The sequence below is a fragment of the Diabrotica virgifera genome, chromosome 6, assembly GCF_917563875.1.
Source record: "Diabrotica virgifera virgifera chromosome 6, PGI_DIABVI_V3a".
Classification (NCBI taxonomy): domain Eukaryota; kingdom Metazoa; phylum Arthropoda; class Insecta; order Coleoptera; family Chrysomelidae; genus Diabrotica; species Diabrotica virgifera.
In genome coordinates this window covers 179,396,270-179,416,074 of record NC_065448.1, presented here as the reverse complement: position 1 = coordinate 179,416,074, position 19,805 = coordinate 179,396,270, and the positions used below count along the sequence as shown (strand labels likewise).

The following is a 19,805-nucleotide window of genomic DNA, read 5'->3' as shown; positions in this document are numbered from 1 at the left end:
TTACAATGTGTTTGCCTTTTTAACTCTTCAACTGAAGAGGTTGAGGAGTGGGGAGCTGTTTGTCTCGAGTTGGTCATTCAGAATTATATCTGTATTTTTCAGTTTATTAATTTCCATAGATTCTAAAAAAGATAGCTTAAGGCCTTTATTTTGAATATGTAGAATTTGAAACTCTTCATTGAAAGAATGATTATGATCTAGAAGGTGAAGTGCGTATGTAGAAGTGTCTGTTTTTCTATTGTTGAATGCCCTTTTGTGTTCTGCTATCCGTTTGTCAAAAGTTCTGCCAGTTTGACCGATGTACGTTTTCGGACAGTCACCACAAGTTAGTTTGTACACACCACTCTGTAGTTGCTTTCTCTTTCGGCTTTTATTGTTCTTAATATATTTGCTTAAGTTGTTGTTAGTTCTGAAAGCTGGTGTTATTCCTTTCTTTTTTATGTATCTGGCTATCTTTGTTGTTATCTTGCCAGTATATGTGAGAGAGCAGAAGGTACTGGGTTCTTTCTGTGGTGGTGGATACACTAATTTCAGAGCTTTCTTATGGAGTTTTTGGTTTAAAATTTTGTTAACTGTTTGTTCGTTATAGCTGTTGTTTGCTGCTATTTGTTTAATGATGTTTAGTTCTATCTCGAAGTTATTTTTTGTCATGGGAATTTCTGTCAGTCTATGTATCATGCTATGGTAGGCTGCTAATTTGTGTTGTGTAGGATGGGATGATGAATTGTGTATAGTTGTGTCAGTATGGGTAGGTTTATGGTATACGGAGAACTCATGTTTGTTGTGTAGTCTGGAAATCGTTACATCTAGAAAGTTTATGGAGTTATTCTGTTCTGTTTCTATTGTAAACTCAATATTATTATGAAGTGAATTAATATATGATAGAAATTGGTCAAGTTGTCTGTTAGTACCTGTAAAGCATACTAGTATATCATCCACGTATCTCCACCAATATAAGAACTGTTTAAATACGGGATGTTTAGAAATTGTTGTTTCAAGTTGGTTCATAAATATATCTGATAGCAATGGGCTTAGAGGGTTACCCATAATAAGTCCTGCACTGTTGTTTGTGTATATTTGATTATTGAATTCAAAGTAGTCTTGATTTATGCAAATTTCAAGAAGGTGTAAAATTTCAGATGCAATGATCATAGTTTTTTCAATAGATTTATAAACTTAACAGACACTAAATTCAATAATAGTGAAATAGAACTTTTAGAGAAAGGATTCAAGCACAACTTGCCTCAACATAATAATCAAAAAAATTTAGAATATTTAGGTGTAGAATGTGAAGTAGCGTTAAACAAAACTGCCAAAAACATAGAAAAAAGCATCATTTCAAAATCTATTACTGATGTATGTAGTGAAACTAATAATTCCTGTTTCAAAGAAAACCAAATATCCGTTTCAATTAAAAATAAATCAATAAAACATGACATAATATTTACAAAAGCAGACAAAGGTAACACTACTATTGCTATCGACAAACGAGACTATAATAACAAAACAATAGAATTTTTAACTAACCAAAACAGTATAAAACTAAACAAAGACCCCACAGAAAAATACCGAAAACAAATTAAACTAGCCATTGAAAATTCAAAATCAATACTAAATCCAACAGAACAGAAATACCTTAATATTATAAACCCACAACCTCCTAAATTATACTCTTTTATTAAACTACACAAATCTGACCACCCAATAAGACCTGTAGTTTCTTTTTATACAGCTCCGTCATATAAACTTTCAAAAAAACTGTCAGATATTATTACAGAATACACTAAATTTTCACCTAAATTCACCGTAAAAAATACACTAGAACTAGTTAATAAAATACAACATTTTCAATTGCCCAACAACTCCAGACTAATTTCATTTGACGTAAAAAATCTTTTTCCTAGTGTTCCTCCTACAGAAACTTTTGTTTTAGTTAAAAATCTTTTAGACCATAATAGTACAAATCCGATCATTGCATCTGAAATTTTACACCTTCTTGAAATTTGCATAAATCAAGACTACTTTGAATTCAATAATCAAATATACACAAACAACAGTGCAGGACTTATTATGGGTAACCCTCTAAGCCCATTGCTATCAGATATATTTATGAACCAACTTGAAACAACAATTTCTAAACATCCCGTATTTAAACAGTTCTTATATTGGTGGAGATACGTGGATGATATACTAGTATGCTTTACAGGTACTAACAGACAACTTGACCAATTTCTATCATATATTAATTCACTTCATAATAATATTGAGTTTACAATAGAAACAGAACAGAATAACTCCATAAACTTTCTAGATGTAACGATTTCCAGACTACACAACAAACATGAGTTCTCCGTATACCATAAACCTACCCATACTGACACAACTATACACAATTCATCATCCCATCCTACACAACACAAATTAGCAGCCTACCATAGCATGATACATAGACTGACAGAAATTCCCATGACAAAAAATAACTTCGAGATAGAACTAAACATCATTAAACAAATAGCAGCAAACAACGGCTATAACGAACAAACAGTTAACAAAATTTTAAACCAAAAACTCCATAAGAAAGCCCTGAAATTAGTGTATCCACCACCACAGAAAGAACCCAGTACCTTCTGCTCTCTCACATATACTGGCAAGATAACAACAAAGATAGCCAGATACATAAAAAAGAAAGGAATAACACCAGCTTTCAGAACTAACAACAACTTAAGCAAATATATTAAGAACAATAAAAGCCGAAAGAGAAAGCAACTACAGAGTGGTGTGTACAAACTAACTTGTGGTGACTGTCCGAAAACGTACATCGGTCAAACTGGCAGAACTTTTGACAAACGGATAGCAGAACACAAAAGGGCATTCAACAATAGAAAAACAGACACTTCTACATACGCACTTCACCTTCTAGATCATAATCATTCTTTCAATGAAGAGTTTCAAATTCTACATATTCAAAATAAAGGCCTTAAGCTATCTTTTTTAGAATCTATGGAAATTAATAAACTGAAAAATACAGATATAATTCTGAATGACCAACTCGAGACAAACAGCTCCCCACTCCTCAACATCTTCAGTTGAAGAGTTAAAAAGGCAAACACATTGTAAACTGTATCACTTGAGAAAGGCACTCCGCCGAAACAGCTGTAGTCACTTAGTTATAATAAATTTTGTGGAAGTATAGAAAACAAACGTTTTCAGTGTTTTATTGTTAGACGTATTAATGTAACTATAATTATTGTCACAGAAACTAACTAGAAATATCTTAGTTAAACGGTCTCTCTCATTCTCACATTTTCAGGATATAAATTTAAATTGTGATTATCGTCATTGGAATATGAAAATTCCCACAGGAATGCGCCAGTACTCCCGTAATCGCTTAATAATTGTAGCAATGTTCGAATTCTGTTGCAGTTATTAGCGGTATTGATTGGGGTAGTCCCCAGTGGCCAGATGCACCGCAACAGAAATTAATTCTGAACCGGTAGCAATAATACAACCTGACTCTTATCGATGCAAAAAAGTAAAAATTTCCATACAATTCGTAAAAATGGTATTATTTAACATAGGCATTAATAGTTTTTTATTCGGACAGTATAAAATAACGAGATAAAACCATATACGATATCACGATTTACCGAAAAATTACACTGCTTAATTCAACATCAAAACTATTGACAAAAATTCTATCCCAAAAAATACACAAGAAATCGGAAGAACAACAGGGTTTCCGCCCAAATAGCTCTACAATAGACGCTATTTTCATAATACGACAATTAGTTGAGAAATCAATATAATTCGACAAGCCTATGTTTACATGCTTTGTAGATCTGAATCAGGCATTCGACAGGGTACAATTGAAGGACCTTCTCACTCTCCTTGTAAAGAAACACAAACAATCAGACATATAGAATCATAACCAAATAGCTCAATAGCTTCAACAAATCAAGAACAAGAACCACAGACGGGCCCACGGAAGAAATTAAAATCAATGTCTCAATATCAATGTCTCAAAGAAGCCTCATTGCATACGGATGCCATAGTCCTTATAGCAGATTCCGTGACATAATGCAAAAACTTATGAAAAAAAACATAAAATATGAACTCTGGAAATAAACAAATTAATAACATCGAGAAAAGTAAAATAATGGTCGTCGGCGAAAATTAAGAAAATGAAAAAATATTAAATACAAAAATACTCAACCGGAAATTATCATCATCAATGGTTCTACAGCCCTATGAAAGAGCATCGACCTTTCAAAGTCTATTACGCCAGTCAGTCCTATCCATTGCCAACCGTTGCCAGTTTGCTGCGCCTATTTTTCTCCCATCCTCATCTACACCATCCTTTCATCTGAGTTGTGACATAAGGATTCTTCTAGGAGAGTTGTTCTGCTGTGATCTTGCTGGATGTCCTGTCCATCTTAGTCTTCCTATTCTGATAAGAGATTCTACGTCTTTACCACCAAATATATTCAACAATAAAACACTGAAAACGTTTGTTTTCTATACTTCCACAAAATTTATTACAACTATGTGACTACAGCTGTTTCGGCAGAGTGCCTTTCTCAAGTGATTTAGTTTACTATGTGTTTGCCTTTTTAAAGTCTTTAACTGAAGAGGTTAAGGAGTGGGGAGCTGTTTGTCTCGAGTTGGTCATTCATAAGTATATATGTATTTTTCAATTTATTAATTTCCATAGATTCTAATAAAGATAGCTTAAGGCCTTTATTTCGAGTATGCATAATTCGAAACTGTTCATTAAAAGAATGATTATGATCTAAAAGGTGAAGTGCGTATGTAGAAGTGTCTGTTTTTCTATTGTTGAAAGCCCATTTGTGTTCTGTATCCGTTTGTTAAAGGTTCTGCCAGTTTGACCGATGTAAGTTTTCGGACAGTCGCCACAAGTTAGTTTATAAACACCACTCTGTAGTGGATCTTATTGTTCTTAATATAACAAACAGCTCCCCACTCCTCAAATTCTTCAGTTAAAGACTTTAAAAGGCAAACACATAGTAAACTAAATCACTTGAGAAAAGCACTCTGCCGAAACGGCTGTAGTCACATAGTTGTAATAAATGTTGTGATAGTATAAACTATTATGGCCTATTTTGGACACGTAGTAAGGGGAGACCGGTATAATATTCTTCAACTTATTATGATGGGTAAAATCGAAGGAAGCAGAGGAATTGGTAGAAAACAGGCCTCTTGGTTGAAGAATATCAGGGAGTGGACAGGAATAAAGAAAGCAGAACAACTATTTAGAATAGCTCGAGACAGAGACAGTTTCGCCATGTTAATCGCCAACGTCAAGGGGACTTGATTGGGCACGTTAAGAAGAAGAAGAAGAAAATATAGAAAACAAACGTTTTTAGTGTTTCATTGTTAGATAAAATGAACTTTCATCAAGTAACGGTCGAATCCATCAATTACATCAAATATATGTTTATATCTGTGGTATACCTCGTAGTTGTATCTCCTCCTCCAAACACAATTTTCAAAGATGCCACCAAATATTCCTCTCAGGATCATTCGTTTACATATAAGCAGAAGGTTTTTATCTGCCTTGGAGATGGTCCATGTATCTGATCCCTATGACAACACTAGTTGTATAAGGGTTTTGTATAATATGGTTATTTTTGTTTTTTGGCTTAAGTTTCTGTTTCTCATAGCCTACTCACTCCAAAATAGCATTTGTTTGCTAGGATTATCCTTCGCTTGATTTATTCCGCCATGACGTTCTCCTTGATGATCGGGGAACCTAAGTATGTGAATTTGTCCACCACTTCAAAGGTATAGTTATCATCCGTGAATTGGTGACCGACGTTTCTGGCTCTATTGTTTGGTGTTAATGCTATCATCTTAGTTTTCTCCTCGTTTATTTGTAGGCCCACATTTTTTGAGGCATTTGAAAAGGTGGTATACATTTTTTCGAGCTTGCGTGTTGTGCAGGCAACTAGGTCCGCGTCATCTGCATGCGTCAAAATTTGTGATGATTTATTAAAAAGATTTCCTCTGTTGTCTATTCGGGCATCTCTGACCGCCTTTTCCAGAGCTATGTTGAAGAGGAGACACGCCAGAGCATCTCCCTGTCGCAGCCCAACATGCGTTTCAAATGCCTGTGATTGTTCGCCCTGTATTTCGACTTTGGAAATTTCCATCTTTCCATTAACTAGAAATAGTTGATGGAAAATTATGCAAAAATAGACCTGAAAGTAACAAACAGAACAAAAAAATTGAACAAACTGTACTACGCGCTAACGCCACTTCTGAGAAAAAAGAATTGCCCTAAAAAACAAAAAAGAAAAAAAATTAACCTATTACAATAATTTAGGTGCTCGGAGCAATAGTGGCCTAACCCACAATCCACTTGGTTGATTGAGTCACTTTGGATCTGAAAATACCTAAATAAGGGATAACGTTATTGTAATTAAAGCATTTTGGTGAAATTGAGGGTTGTGGGTTAAGAAACTGTTGCTCTGAGCGCCTCAATTGTGATATCGACGATACTACATATATAGGTACCAGTGGCGTAGCGTGAGTGTTGGCCGCCCGGGGCGGAAGACAATTATGCCGCCCTCTTATTTAGGTATTTCAATTTATTGTATAACATTATATATATATATATATATATATATATATATATATATATATATATATATATATATATATTAATTATAGAGAACTTTTCGGCGAGAACAGTCATCATTATTTTGCATTATACAGGTTAGATTTTAAATAAAAAAGTTTATCTAAGTTTTACAATCACGTTTATTAATACCAAAATTCTTTTATTTTAACCAATTAGATACATTGATATAACTTAGGTACCTATCACTTAAGATTAGGTACACCTTGACGATCGACAAAATTTAAAATCAATTTTTAATTAGAATTAAAAAAAATAGAATATAGAATATATGTAGAACGATACTATAATGTTATATTTTTATTTTTATTGAAAAGTAATATGAGTATTTGTTAGAATTAAAAACAAAACTTCCGTCTTCAATTAAAAATTTATACGTCTACTTTTTTTAAGAGCAAAGTCTTTTATTGCGCCATAAATGTCTATCGCATCACACACCTCTTGCTCAATAGACAAAATAGCCAAATTAGTTAGTCTTAGACCTTAGAGTACCTATTATTATTGTCGATCTTAAATAACTTTCATTTTCAATTTTGAAAAACTCTTCTCACAGCTGGCATTGTTTATAACAACTGAAAAATATTCGGAACATTATTAAAATATTGGACAGAGTATCTTTCAGCTTGGATTTAACAATAAATTTAAATAATTCAAGTGAATCTGTATTAATCAATTTCGTTGCCTGTAGCAGCAACGAAAGTCCGCAGTCGAAGTTTTTCCAGATTGAAACCCTGCTCGTCAATTTCGTCAGATGCGTAGTCTAGATTACATTCAGTGTTGTCTGGATCTAATAATATAGCAGGCGTTAGATAAACAAACTTATCCGTTAAATTCTGTTGCTGTTGAAAATGCTCACGAATTTCTACAATAACTCTAACTAACGAAGAAAACAGCTTTCGTCTTAACTCATTTTTCCGTCATCGAAAATATGCTTTCTTGTTATGCGCCTCCGAGGTTTTATGGAAATTCCAAGTTCTTCACACATATTTTTGCATAACCTACAGCGCCATTTGCCCATTCCTCTCTTTTCTCTGTCAATATCATCTGCAAAGCATTTACTTTCTTAGCGCACAATCTTATGTCAAGTCCCCTTGTTTGTATTTTTGTACATCATTCACTTCATGTAGCACCGGTTGCCACAGGCCCAAAAAACAAAGAAAGGAAAATGACTGCATCGAAACTAGTAAAGCACCTGCATCTGTCCTAGTGTTTAAGCTTTCACCTGCCTCTGTCAGTTTTTCCAAAGTGACGAGAATGTCTTTGTAATGATGCCATGTCACATTTACGGCATCACCCCTTGCACTCCACCGCGTGTCTTGAATCTTTCTTTTGCCTGTAGCTGCTATCAGAACGTCCCAACGATGTGTCGATGAAAAAAAAAGAATAGGCAACGTTCTAAAGTGCCGAAAAAAGTTGTGCTGATGGTTAGTCATAAACGGGGAATTCCCGTTTCAGTCAGTATAGACTATAGACGTTGTTGCCAGTCGCTACAAAATATCATTCAAAGAAAAGGAATTCCCCGAATTCGTCACAAAATATAAGTATGTAATGAAAAATTCCGTGCTCCTTTCAATCGGTCCGAATTTGTAGTTGCGATAAAAATATAAAATGGTCCAAATATTTACAAAATATTTTTATTATTTATTGTTAAATTTTGCCGCCCCTAAAAAGTGCCGCCCGGGCGGGCCGCCCCCACTACGCTACGCCACTGATAGGTACAAGTGAAAATTGGACTCTGCAGAAAAAGCATATACGTAATAGTAGGAAAAATGCAATGGTGCTGAGACATCTATGAAGTATAGTCGGAAAGACCAAATAGGATAGTGGCAGTGGCAGATTAAAGATTCGCCATGGGAGGGAAAATTTGCCTTACGGCCGAACTTCCCATGAAACACCAACCAAAAGTCATAAAAAAAATAAACCCAAACTACAGAAAAGACATAAATAATAACTTATATGCCAGTTCCTTTAATGTTCGTTACTAGCGTATTTATTGAGTTGAATTTTTCTATCTGAGATGTAAATTTCATGTCAGCTAATATATTTTAACGTTTTAACAATTTTTTTCTTTAATTTTGGACCTTATTAGGGGGGAATTTTCCCATTACGCCTCCGTCGATGAGCCACTGATAGAATAAGAAATGAGACAATAAAAGGGATAACCAAACAGAAACCAATAATGCAGGAGCGTCATTTGAAATTTTGATAGGGGGGGCAAGCATTATATATACAATACATTTATATGCCAACATAATACAAAATTGATCTATTTTTTGTAAATATCAGTAATTTTCAGGGTTAGGGGGCAAGTGCCCCCCTGCCCCCTATCAAATTACGCCCCTGCAATAATGAACAAAATAATAAAGAGACAATTAAAATGGTATATAGACATCTGATGAGAATAAAACCCAGTAGACTAACGAGAAAAATTCGTAAAACAAGAAATATCACAAAACAGAAAAAATGGAGACCGAGGAAAAAATGAATAACTACATCAAGTAGTAGATGCGGAAAAGATTAAACAGAAAATGCTTTAAGAAATGAAAATAATAGCACAAGACAGAAAAGAATGAAAGAGATGGGTGAATATTTAGCATAACTAAACCCAAATCCAACATCTGGAAAGGTATAAGGAAGGGGAGAAAGAAAGATTCTGTTATAATTTTAGCATCTTTCCAAAATGTATTTTAACTATAATAAAATATTATAAATCCATATTTACATACTCGTGAATGACTTGTAATTATTGTATGAAATTACTTCCGACATGTTTATGTTAATGTTGTAATTATTTTTCAGTTTTTCCCGTTCTTTATTGGGTCAACCCTGCTGACCATCTGCACCGCATCCGACATTAATTCACAAGTAGCTACACAATTCGGTCTCGACCCTCACTACCACCCCATTCTCTCACTCTACCACTCCCAAGACAAGCTGGGTCACTATGTTTATGGATACGCAACGCCTACTGTTGTGAAAAGCGAAATTTCGGATAAGGGAGTAACAAGGGTATGATATATTACAATATTATAATTTCAAACTCTGTCCTATTTCCGGATTTATTTTAAATAAATATATATACATGGACAAAAATATCGAATATCTTGTAATTCTCTAATTTTTTTGTGGTCACTTTCATGTCAAAATAGTTTTGCATTACTGTTGTTACTCACATACTACAGTCTAAGAGCTAGTGAACCCTCCATCTAACGGTCTTCCTGTAAGGCTAGAAATTTGTATAGTGATAATTCATAGCACACCAAGGCTAAAAATCATGACCTGACAGGCATCAGCCCCGCACGTGTATCTACCAGGTGAATCGAAAAGTGCATAGTTTAGGGGTAAAATAAACTTTCTCCTGTAAGGTTTAAATTTAAGTACGTGTCATTTAGAAGAAATTTGTACAATGACAGGCGATTCTGAACAGCATAAGACCTTGCCAGGCGAGGGGGAAGATTAGGCTTTTTTCCTAAAATTATTTTTTTGCATCGAACACAGTTTTTTAGTTTTTGTGAATCATTCCAAACAGAAAAGCTCTTAAGTGACTTTTCTCCTAGGTTAATAGTTTTTGACATATAATCGATTAAAAAGTTTAAAAATTGCTAAATCGACCATTTTTAACCCTGAATCGGGCATTTAACTGAAAATTTCAATGTTGCTAAGGTAGGTAGATATTCTCTAAACGTCTATTGAGGAAATCCCGAAGAGTTCTTTGCAATACAATATCGAAAACCCCTGTGTTCTTTAATTGCTAATCAAGCGGGCGCGACACTGTAGTATAAGTGAGGACGTTTGAGTTTGCATAAGTTCATTATCACGAGAATGGGCATATGGGAATGGGAGAATAAGTGAGATTCTCGGACAGGTCGATTTTTATTTTTAAATTAGGACTTTTTGGCATATACAGTATGTCCCTGTAAGTTGTATCCATATGGAAAACTTTTTTATTATTAAGTTTACGAAAAAAAGTTATTCTTTATAAAAAGCTCTGCATGATCCAAAACCTAAGATTTAACCATCAAATATCAAATTTTTTGAATATTATACGAGGTATGTCAAAAAGATTGAATTTCACTCAAGAGCAAAGTAGCTTTATTTTTCGTAATATTGGAAATTGCTATTATGAAAAGTTGTTTGGAATTAAAAACTATATCCTAATATACAATTACATCCTTCTAATTAATTTTTTTTTGAAAAATTATGGATAACTATCATTATTTTTCAGTTATTTCAATTCTGATAGCTCTTTTATTATTAAATTTACGAAAAACAGTGATTCTTTATTAAATAGTTCTGGATGGTCTAAAACTTAAAATTCAACCATCTTATATCAAATTTTATCAATTGTGTACGAGGTATGTCAAAAAGATAAATTTAGATCAAAAGTAAAGTACCTTTATAGTTCAGAATATTTCAATTAGAAGGTTGTAATTAAATACTGAAACACAGTTTTTAGTTATAAATAACTTTTTATAATAACAATTTTCGATATTGTGAAAAATAAACGTATTTTACTCTTGAGCGAAATTCATATTTTTTGACATACCTCGTATAAAATTAATAAAATTTGACATAAGGTGGTTGTATTTTAGATTTGAGACCATGCAGAACTTTTTATTAAGAATCACTTTTTTCGTAAAATTAATAATCAAAGAGTTATCTGAATTAAAATAACTGAAAATAATGTTGGTCATCCATAATTTTTCAAAAAAAATTTTATCAATTAGAAGGATGTAATTGCATACTAGAATGCAGTTTTTAATTCCAAACAACTTTTTATAATAGCAATTTTCAATATTGTGAAAAATAAAGCTACTTTACTCTTGAGTGAAATTCAAACTTTTTGACATACCTCGTATAATATTCAAAAAATTTGATATTTGATGGTTAAATCTTAGGTTTTGGACCATGCAGAGCTTTTTATAAAGAATAACTTTTTTTCGTAAAATTAATAATAAAAAAGTTTTCCATGTGGATAAAACTTACAGGGACATACTGTATATAATACTAGTGACGTCATCCATCTGGGCGTGAAGACGTAATGGATGATTTTTTTGAATGGGTGTAGGGGTCATGTGATAGCTCATTTGAAAGATTATTTAATTCTCTATTCAGTAATATAAACGTTAACCTAATTATTTATACAAATGGTGTGCAAACATTTTTTTGTGTAAATTAATTTAACAAAAAACTTTTTTTTGTACATCGTGTATAAATAATTATGTTAATGTTTATATTTCTGAATAGAGAATTAAATAACCTTTCAATTGAGCTTTCACACGACCCCTACTCCCATTCAAAAAAATCACCGATTACGTCATCACGCCCAGATGGATGACGTTACTAGTATTATATGCATATGCCAAAAAGTCCTAATTTAAAAATAAAAATGGATCTGTCCGAGGATTTCTCTTCAAATTTGCCCATTCTCGAGATAATGAATTTATACAAACTCAAACGTCCTCAGTTATACTACAGTGTCGCGCCCGCTTGATTAGCAAATTAAAAACAAGAGGGTTTTCGCTATTGTATTGCAGAAAACTCTTCGGGATTTCATCAATCGAAGTTTAAGGAATATCTACCTACCTTGGTAATATTGAAATTTTTAGTTAAATGTCCGATTCAGCGTTAAAAATGGCTGATTTCGCGATTTTTAAATGTTTTAATCGCTTATATTATGTCAAAAACTATTAACCTAAGAGAAAAGTCACTAAAAATCTTTTCGGTTTGGAATGAATCAAAAAACCTAAAAAAAACTTTGTTCGATACAAAAAAAATAATTTTAGGAAAAAACCCTAATCTTCCCCCTCGCCTGGCAAGGTCTTATACTGTTCAGAATCGCCTGGCATTGTACACATTTGTTCTAAATGACTTACTTAAACACATACTTAAATTTAAACTTTACAGGAGAAAGTTTATTTTCCCCTAAACTATGCACTTTTCTATTCACCTGGTAGATACACGTGCAGGGCTGATGCCTGCCAGGTAGTGATGTTGATTATAGTTACTTTCGAGTATTCGTTACAAATCGTTACTTTTGTATAAAGTAATAAAGTAATCATTTACACTATTCGTTATTTTGATTACTATTATTACTTTTGTTACTTTTGTATTTGAGTACCAGTAATCATATCGAGAATAGTATTTCTCAGTAGGTAGGTTTGTATAGGTATTTCGATATAACAACGACTTTCACCAATCTATTTAAGGGATAAAAATGATTTGATTACTATGATTACTTTTGTTCCTTTTGCATTTGAGTACCGGTAATCATATCGAGAATCGAATTTTGTATAAGTGTTCCGAATCATCATCATCCAGCCTCAAAAGTCCACTGCTGAACATAGGCCTCCTCCTCTCGTTTCCAACCCCATCTATCCTGCGCCGCCCTCATCCAGTTTTTATTTACCTTTCTTAAGTCGTCAGTCCATCTTGTAGGCGGTCGACCGACGCTTCTCTTGTCTTCTCTTGGCCTCCATTCCAATAACCTCTTCGTCCATCGCCCATGTGTCATTCTGGCTACGTGTCGTGCCCATCTCCACTTCAACCTGGCTATCCTCTCGATGACGTCAGTCACCTTTGTTCTTCTCCTGATTTCTTCGTTTCTGATTTTGTCTCGGAGAGTTATTCCTAACATTGACCGCTCCATTCTTCTCTGCGTGACTCTTAGTTTGGTAGCCGAGGCTTTAGTTAAGGTAAGTGTTTCTGATCCGTACGTCAAGACTGGGAGGACGCACTGATCGAATACCTTTCTCTTTAGACATGTGGGTAACTCACTTTTAAAAGTTTCTCTCAGTTTTCCAAATGCTGCCCACTGCTGGTGTTCCGAATAGGTATTTTGTATAGGTATTCCGATAAATTAACGACCTTCACGAAGTACGAAGTAATCAGAGTGATCAAAGTAATCAAAGTAGATACAATAGTCGTTACTCGCTCTGTTACGATTGGTACGAAGTAATCAGAGTAATCAAAGTAGATACAATAATCGTTACTCGCTCTAATACGATTGGTACGAAGTAACGAAGTAATCAGAGTAATCAAAGTAACGATTTACCTCTCTGTATAGTAATCGTTACTTTCGGTAACGAGTATTTTGTAACGAATAGTTACTTTTTCAACATCACTACTGTCAGATCATGGTTTTTAGCCTTGGTGTGCCATGGATTATCACTATACAAATTTCTAGCCTTACAGGAAGACCGTTAGTAGGAGGGTTCACTAGCTCTTAGACTACCAGGCCGGACGATGTACTAATTGGTTTGAAATAAGTATGTTGACGTTTATTTGGCGTTTAGTGCCATTCCTGCAGTTTATCATAAAAACCTCCTTCACGCAAATTCAAACCATAGTAATTCGGTTATTTTTAGTTTAATTAAATATTGTTCCAATTTAAGTATGTTTCAAACAAGTATGCCACCAATTCGACACTGCGATGAAGCCCAAATAGCATAGATTATAATTTTTACGAGGAAGAATATACACAAAAGTCAGATATACACAGGAGAAGTCAATCTCGAAAGTTTCGAATACTTTAAAAAGGTACCAGGAGATAGGAATTATTGTACGAACGCCTGGTTAAGGATACCCAAGGTGCACAACCACAATTGATGACCGTTTTCTGGTTCTTAATTCTATAAGAAATCGCTCTATACGATATGGCCACTTGCCATCATCTATTCAACATGTGAACAAGTCAATTTGGCTCAAATGGTATTTCGAGCAGATTACATGGGATATTTTGTACATCCATGTTCAAGTTCACGAATTTAATCTATATTTTCATGATGGATCAATTTTAAAGGGTTTTTACCAGTGTATTTTTGTATTTTGGTAGTTAGCATGTCAGCATCGCGTCAGCACTTACTAATGATAATCGGTCATCCGATCGAAAACTGGTTCTGTGATGTAGCCCTTTTTAGGGAATTAAACAAACATACCTTTTATAAAGGATTTTACTTGTTTCTTTTGTCAAGTTAATGTTGTTCAAAAAAAGTTAAACGAAGACTAAAAGAAGAAAACTTAAAGCCTAGATACCCTATCAAAGTTCCACGTCTTCCCCAAAATCATAAAGTTTGTCGTTTAGAATTTGCAAAACACATATTCAGAGGAATGTCGACAACTGGAAAAATGTTTTTTTGCGTCTACCACGTCTACAGGAGAGTTGTAGAACGATCTTGCAATCTGTCCCAGACCGTTAGTTTTGGAAATGGTGGCATCATGTTTTGGGGAGGGATGCACCGCACTTGTGAAATGGGACGGATGACTGGTGACTCTAGTAAGAACAGAACAAGTGGGTCGAGGTGGAGGTGTAGATCGCGGTAGATGCTACTAGTTAGGTCGCGGTTGATGTCGACAGCACATAGCAAGTAGGTCCCTTGCGTTGTCAGTCGAGCAAGAACCACTATCAAGTGAAGTAGTTTAATGAAATTCGAATGACAAAAAGACTGTGCTTTTGCGATGTTGTGTCAGTCAAGTGATGATAGTGATGAAATGTCAGTTGTAAATAATTAGATCCTCCTTCATATTTCAAAAATTTACTGTATCTAATTACTTTAGAAAATTCAAAAATAAACTGAATACAAAAAAGGGATTATATAAAAAGTATCAACTCAGATAGCGCAGGTAATTACAACTTGGCTTCGATCAGACCAATCACAGGGAAGCTTCCTTGTAGGTCGCGCAGTAGACATCCATATAAAACAAACTCATTTTGTTTTCAAAAGCATCGATGTAAACCTCCTGGAGGGCATCGCGCTAAACCTCCACCGCGGCTTACCTGCTCTGTTCTCTTCCATTCACTGCAATGTGTTTGTTTTACATGGATATCGACATCGGCATCGACCGCGACCTCCACCTCCACCGCGACGCACTTGTTGTTCTTACCCTACGTTCAAAACATCCCGCGAGATCATGTTTTGCCATATTATGTTGGTTACATTGGATATGATAGATTCATGTTAATGCGAGATAATGCTCTACCACATGCCGATGCCACAGTAAGTAATTATATTAGATATATTGATGAGGTCCAAATTCGAAGATTAGATTGTGCACACAGCACACAGATGCTGTGCCATTTTTAGCGCTAACTTAATTTAATTTAATCTAATATTTTCTGAGGGGTTCTATTTGTTTATAAGCCAAAAAATTGTTTCTTTATAACATTCCTAAGACCGTTCAAATAGTCCAATTTCATATCTGTAAGGTACGTTGAATAGGTATAATAGTGCTTTTTTATACGAAAATCATAGTTATTCTGGTGTATCATAATCTTTCTGGTTATTATTTCGACCGAAATTTTTTAATTAACATTTTAATTATTCCTAAACTATTAATTAGATTGTCGCTGGCCTCCTGATACTCTACTATAAAAAATCTTTCATGTCACCAATGTATTTAATTATTGGTAAATAATTACTTCCCTAAAATTTTAATTGAACATTGCAAATTTTTTTGGGAAAACTCGGATTTTCTGAGAATATTTTTGTTGAAGGAAATCTGAAAAAAAAAATAACTTTGTGCAGAACTAGATTACGGTGAATTTTTATTTGAGTGTTTTTGGTTTAAAGGAAAAATCTTAGTAGTTACAGAGCACTAACTGAAAAAAAAATATTTAGGAGTGCTAATTTGTTTATAAATAAAATAACACACTTTCTGCGGACTTGTCATACCCGATATTACTAATGCAATCTTAAGATTCGACTTTAACAATAAAATAGCTGGTAAATAACTTTTTCCAAAAATGATATTTTCTCGATAATTTGCCCAGAGTCTCAACAAACGTTGCGGTGGTTGCATTTTAGCCAATAAATCCAATAAACAGGAGGTCCAACCCAAATTCTGAGCAGTGTCAAAATGATAACGTTAATATCCCCAGTTGCAACTAATATCGAAATGAATAAGAATCGCTATAAATTGCGACCATCATGGCGGAGTCGAAATTAAATTGTGACCTCGAAACGAATTAGAATCAGGCCCATGATATGAAATTTTAAAAAACTAATAAAAATTATAATGAAACGTGGTATTATTTCAACACGTTTTAACCTACCTGGTTTTGTAGGAATTTTCTTTGTCTAATATCTTAGTCAATATATTGTAATTATTTTCTAGGCGCCATAAACTCACCTTTTATTCTTTGCTGACAGTTGTTAATTATAAAATTAATTAATATTTTTGTATTAAGCATACACAACTTACATCGCTTCAAAGATCTATTATGAACTATAAATAATATTAAAAATAATAATTAACAATTACTTATTTATTATTTGGAACTTATGTATTTAGTAATAGCTTTAGTTATTTCACTGAAGACATGCTTGGCTTATTCTCCGGGACACAATAAGCGTACAGCGGACTGAACTTTTCTAGTTGTAACTACAGCACCGAGGCTGCCTCTTATTTTCCAAGGCCTTATTTTCAAAAACGAAATCTTACAGATCCTTTCAGGCTTGCTAAACTTGCCAGTGGCAGGATTTTTTTAGATACTTGTGCAGCATTTGCAGTATTACTGCGATCTGGTCACAAATGACCAAATGACCAATTATCAATTGTTCTTTCTTGACATAAATTACCAAACAACAAATACTTAAATCTAAGGACTTCCCTATGCGTTACTCTTATTATTTTATCTATCCACCAATTCACACAACTAACATTCAATAACATCGCAGCACTATACTCTGCTATTTACACAAAACTGTTACACATTTACACTAACTCAAATAGGTTTGTTCTTATCAGTCTTCTCTTTAGATCAGTGTTGTCAAGGAGCTGGATTTCCTCGACATTCACATGACTACGCAGTCTCTGCTCATGAGTTGCTGCTGTTCTCTTGATTACTTCTGCCACAGTACCCATATCCAGACCATGGTGGACGTTGCTGTTAAGGATATACCAAGGTGCATCAACAATTTTCCTCAGTACTTTATTTTGAAATCTCTGGATGATCTGTAGATTACTAATTTTGGTACAGCCCCAGAATTGGCACCCATATACCCATACTACTGGCCTTAGTACTTGCTTGTAAATAGATAATTTACTGTGAATTGATAATGTTGAATCTTTTCAATCAGCCAATACAAATCTTCTATCTTATATCAAATTCCTCTCTTTCCTTTTTGACATGGACGTTCAAGTGCAGTCTCACGTATAGGGTGATACCTTAATAGTTTGCTGAGGTTGCATATAGTCCAGAAAGCCACTGCGCATCCGCTAGGAAAAATATTCCAATGCTGATTATTTGCACAATCTTACTCAAAAAGGACCCCTTTTAACAAATTTGCAGGTTGCCAGGACCAAAAGTTGGTCAAAAATTTTTTAAACGTTTTTTTTGTTTTTTTCCTAAAATTATTTTTTTGCATGGAAAATTTTTTTTTAGGATTTTTGGATCATTCCAAACAGAAAAGGTCTTTAGTGACTTTTCTCTAAACTTGATAGTTTTTGACATATAAGCGATTAAAAATTGAAAAATTGCGAAATAGGCCATTTTTTTCCCTCAAAAACTATGTGAAAAGCTGAAAATTTGAATGTTGCCAAGGTAGGTAGATATTCTTTAAACATCGATTGATGATATCCCGAAGAGTTTTTTGAAATACAATATTCAAAACTCCTTTATTTTTTAATTGCTAATCAAGCGTGCGCGACACTATTTTCCACCGTTGCATGTGTATACAGTATGGTGCAAATGAAAGGAATAAATTCGTTATTTCGTAAACCGGCCACTTTAAGGAAAAATCCCAAAACAGGTCGATTTTTATTTTTAAGTTATGATATTGTGGCCTATATAGTATACTAGTGACGTCATCAATCTGGGCGGGATGACGTAATCGATGATTTTTTTAAATGAGGATATGGGTCGTGTCCTAGCTCATTTGAAAGGTTCTTCAATTCTATATTGAGTAATATAAACATGTACATAATTATTTATACAGGGTGTCCAAAAAATTTTTATTAAATTAAATAATTTGGCACATTGACAAAAAAATAAATTATTGGACACCCTGTATAAATAATTATGTAAATGACAAGTTTTCACTCTAATGGCATATAGCATATCCCACCAGAATGAAAACAATGGGAACCTTCTCTGGTTACACCTCCGAGGCTTCTACAATTTGCAAGCCGTACGGATGCTGAGACTAAGGAAGATGAGGGATTTCTACAATATACAATTCACGTCCCATCTGCTCAGCGCGGTAAAGTTCCAACGAGACTGGTTCCCTTCATACTCCACACAGAGTAATTGTAAATCAAAAATGAATAACAATTTTCAATTTCGTTGCAAAACGAAAATACAGCCGAACCATATTCCAGTCCAATCAGAGAGTGCTGCAAGCACCTCTACCGGTTTCGAAACTTATTAGTCTCTCATCAGGAGGCACATATGCTGCTCTCCCTGATCCAACCAAAACAAACCCCAGCGTGCAGTCCCGAATTGCAACGAACGAAATGGCATAGATGCCCTAGCGGCAACTGCTAGCAAAAGACAACCGCGCTGAGCAGATGGGACGTGAATTGTAAATTGTAGGATTCCCTCATCTTCCTTAGTCTCAGCATCCGTACGGCTTGCAAATTGTAGAAGCCTCGGAGGTGTAACCAGAGAAGGTTCCCATTGTTTTCATTCTGGTGGGATATGCTATATGCCATTAGAGTGAAAACTTGTCTTTTGCTAGCAGTTGCCGCTAGGGCATCTATGCCATTTCGTTCGTTGCAATTCGGGACTGCACGCTGGGGTTTGTTTTGGTTGGATCAGGGAGAGCAGCATATGTGCCTCCTGATGAGAGACTAATAAGTTTCGAAACCGGTAGAGGTGCTTGCAGCACTCTCTGATTGGACTGGAATATGGTTCGGCTGTATTTTCGTTTTGCAACGAAATTGAAAATGGTTATTCATTTTTAATTATAATGTAAATGTTTATATTACTGAATAGAGAATTGAAGAACCTTTCAAATAAGCTAGCACACGACCCCTATTCTCATTTAAAAAATCATCTATTACGTCATCACGCCCAGATGGATGACGTCACTAGTATACCATATATGTCACAATATCATAGTTAAAAATAAAAATCGACCTGTTTCGGGAGTTTTCCTTAACCCGCCGTTACACGCGTCTTCTATTCGGACGTGGTTGCACGCGTATG

General features: G+C 34.4%; 1 protein-coding gene across 2 annotated transcripts in view; it reads left to right on the top strand.

Moving 5' to 3' along the window:
- The window catches only part of LOC114328178 (uncharacterized), an 86,322-nt gene that overhangs the window by 40,343 nt on the left and 26,174 nt on the right, over positions 1–19,805 (top strand). Inside the window, exon 2 of one of the 2 annotated variants that reach the window (XM_028276958.2) lies at positions 9,458–9,667. The exons of the other annotated variant lie outside the window; for it this stretch is intronic. Coding sequence (XP_028132759.1) covers positions 9,458–9,667 — 210 coding nt within the window. The remainder of the gene's footprint in view (positions 1–9,457; positions 9,668–19,805) is intronic. 2 annotated transcript variants of the gene reach the window in all.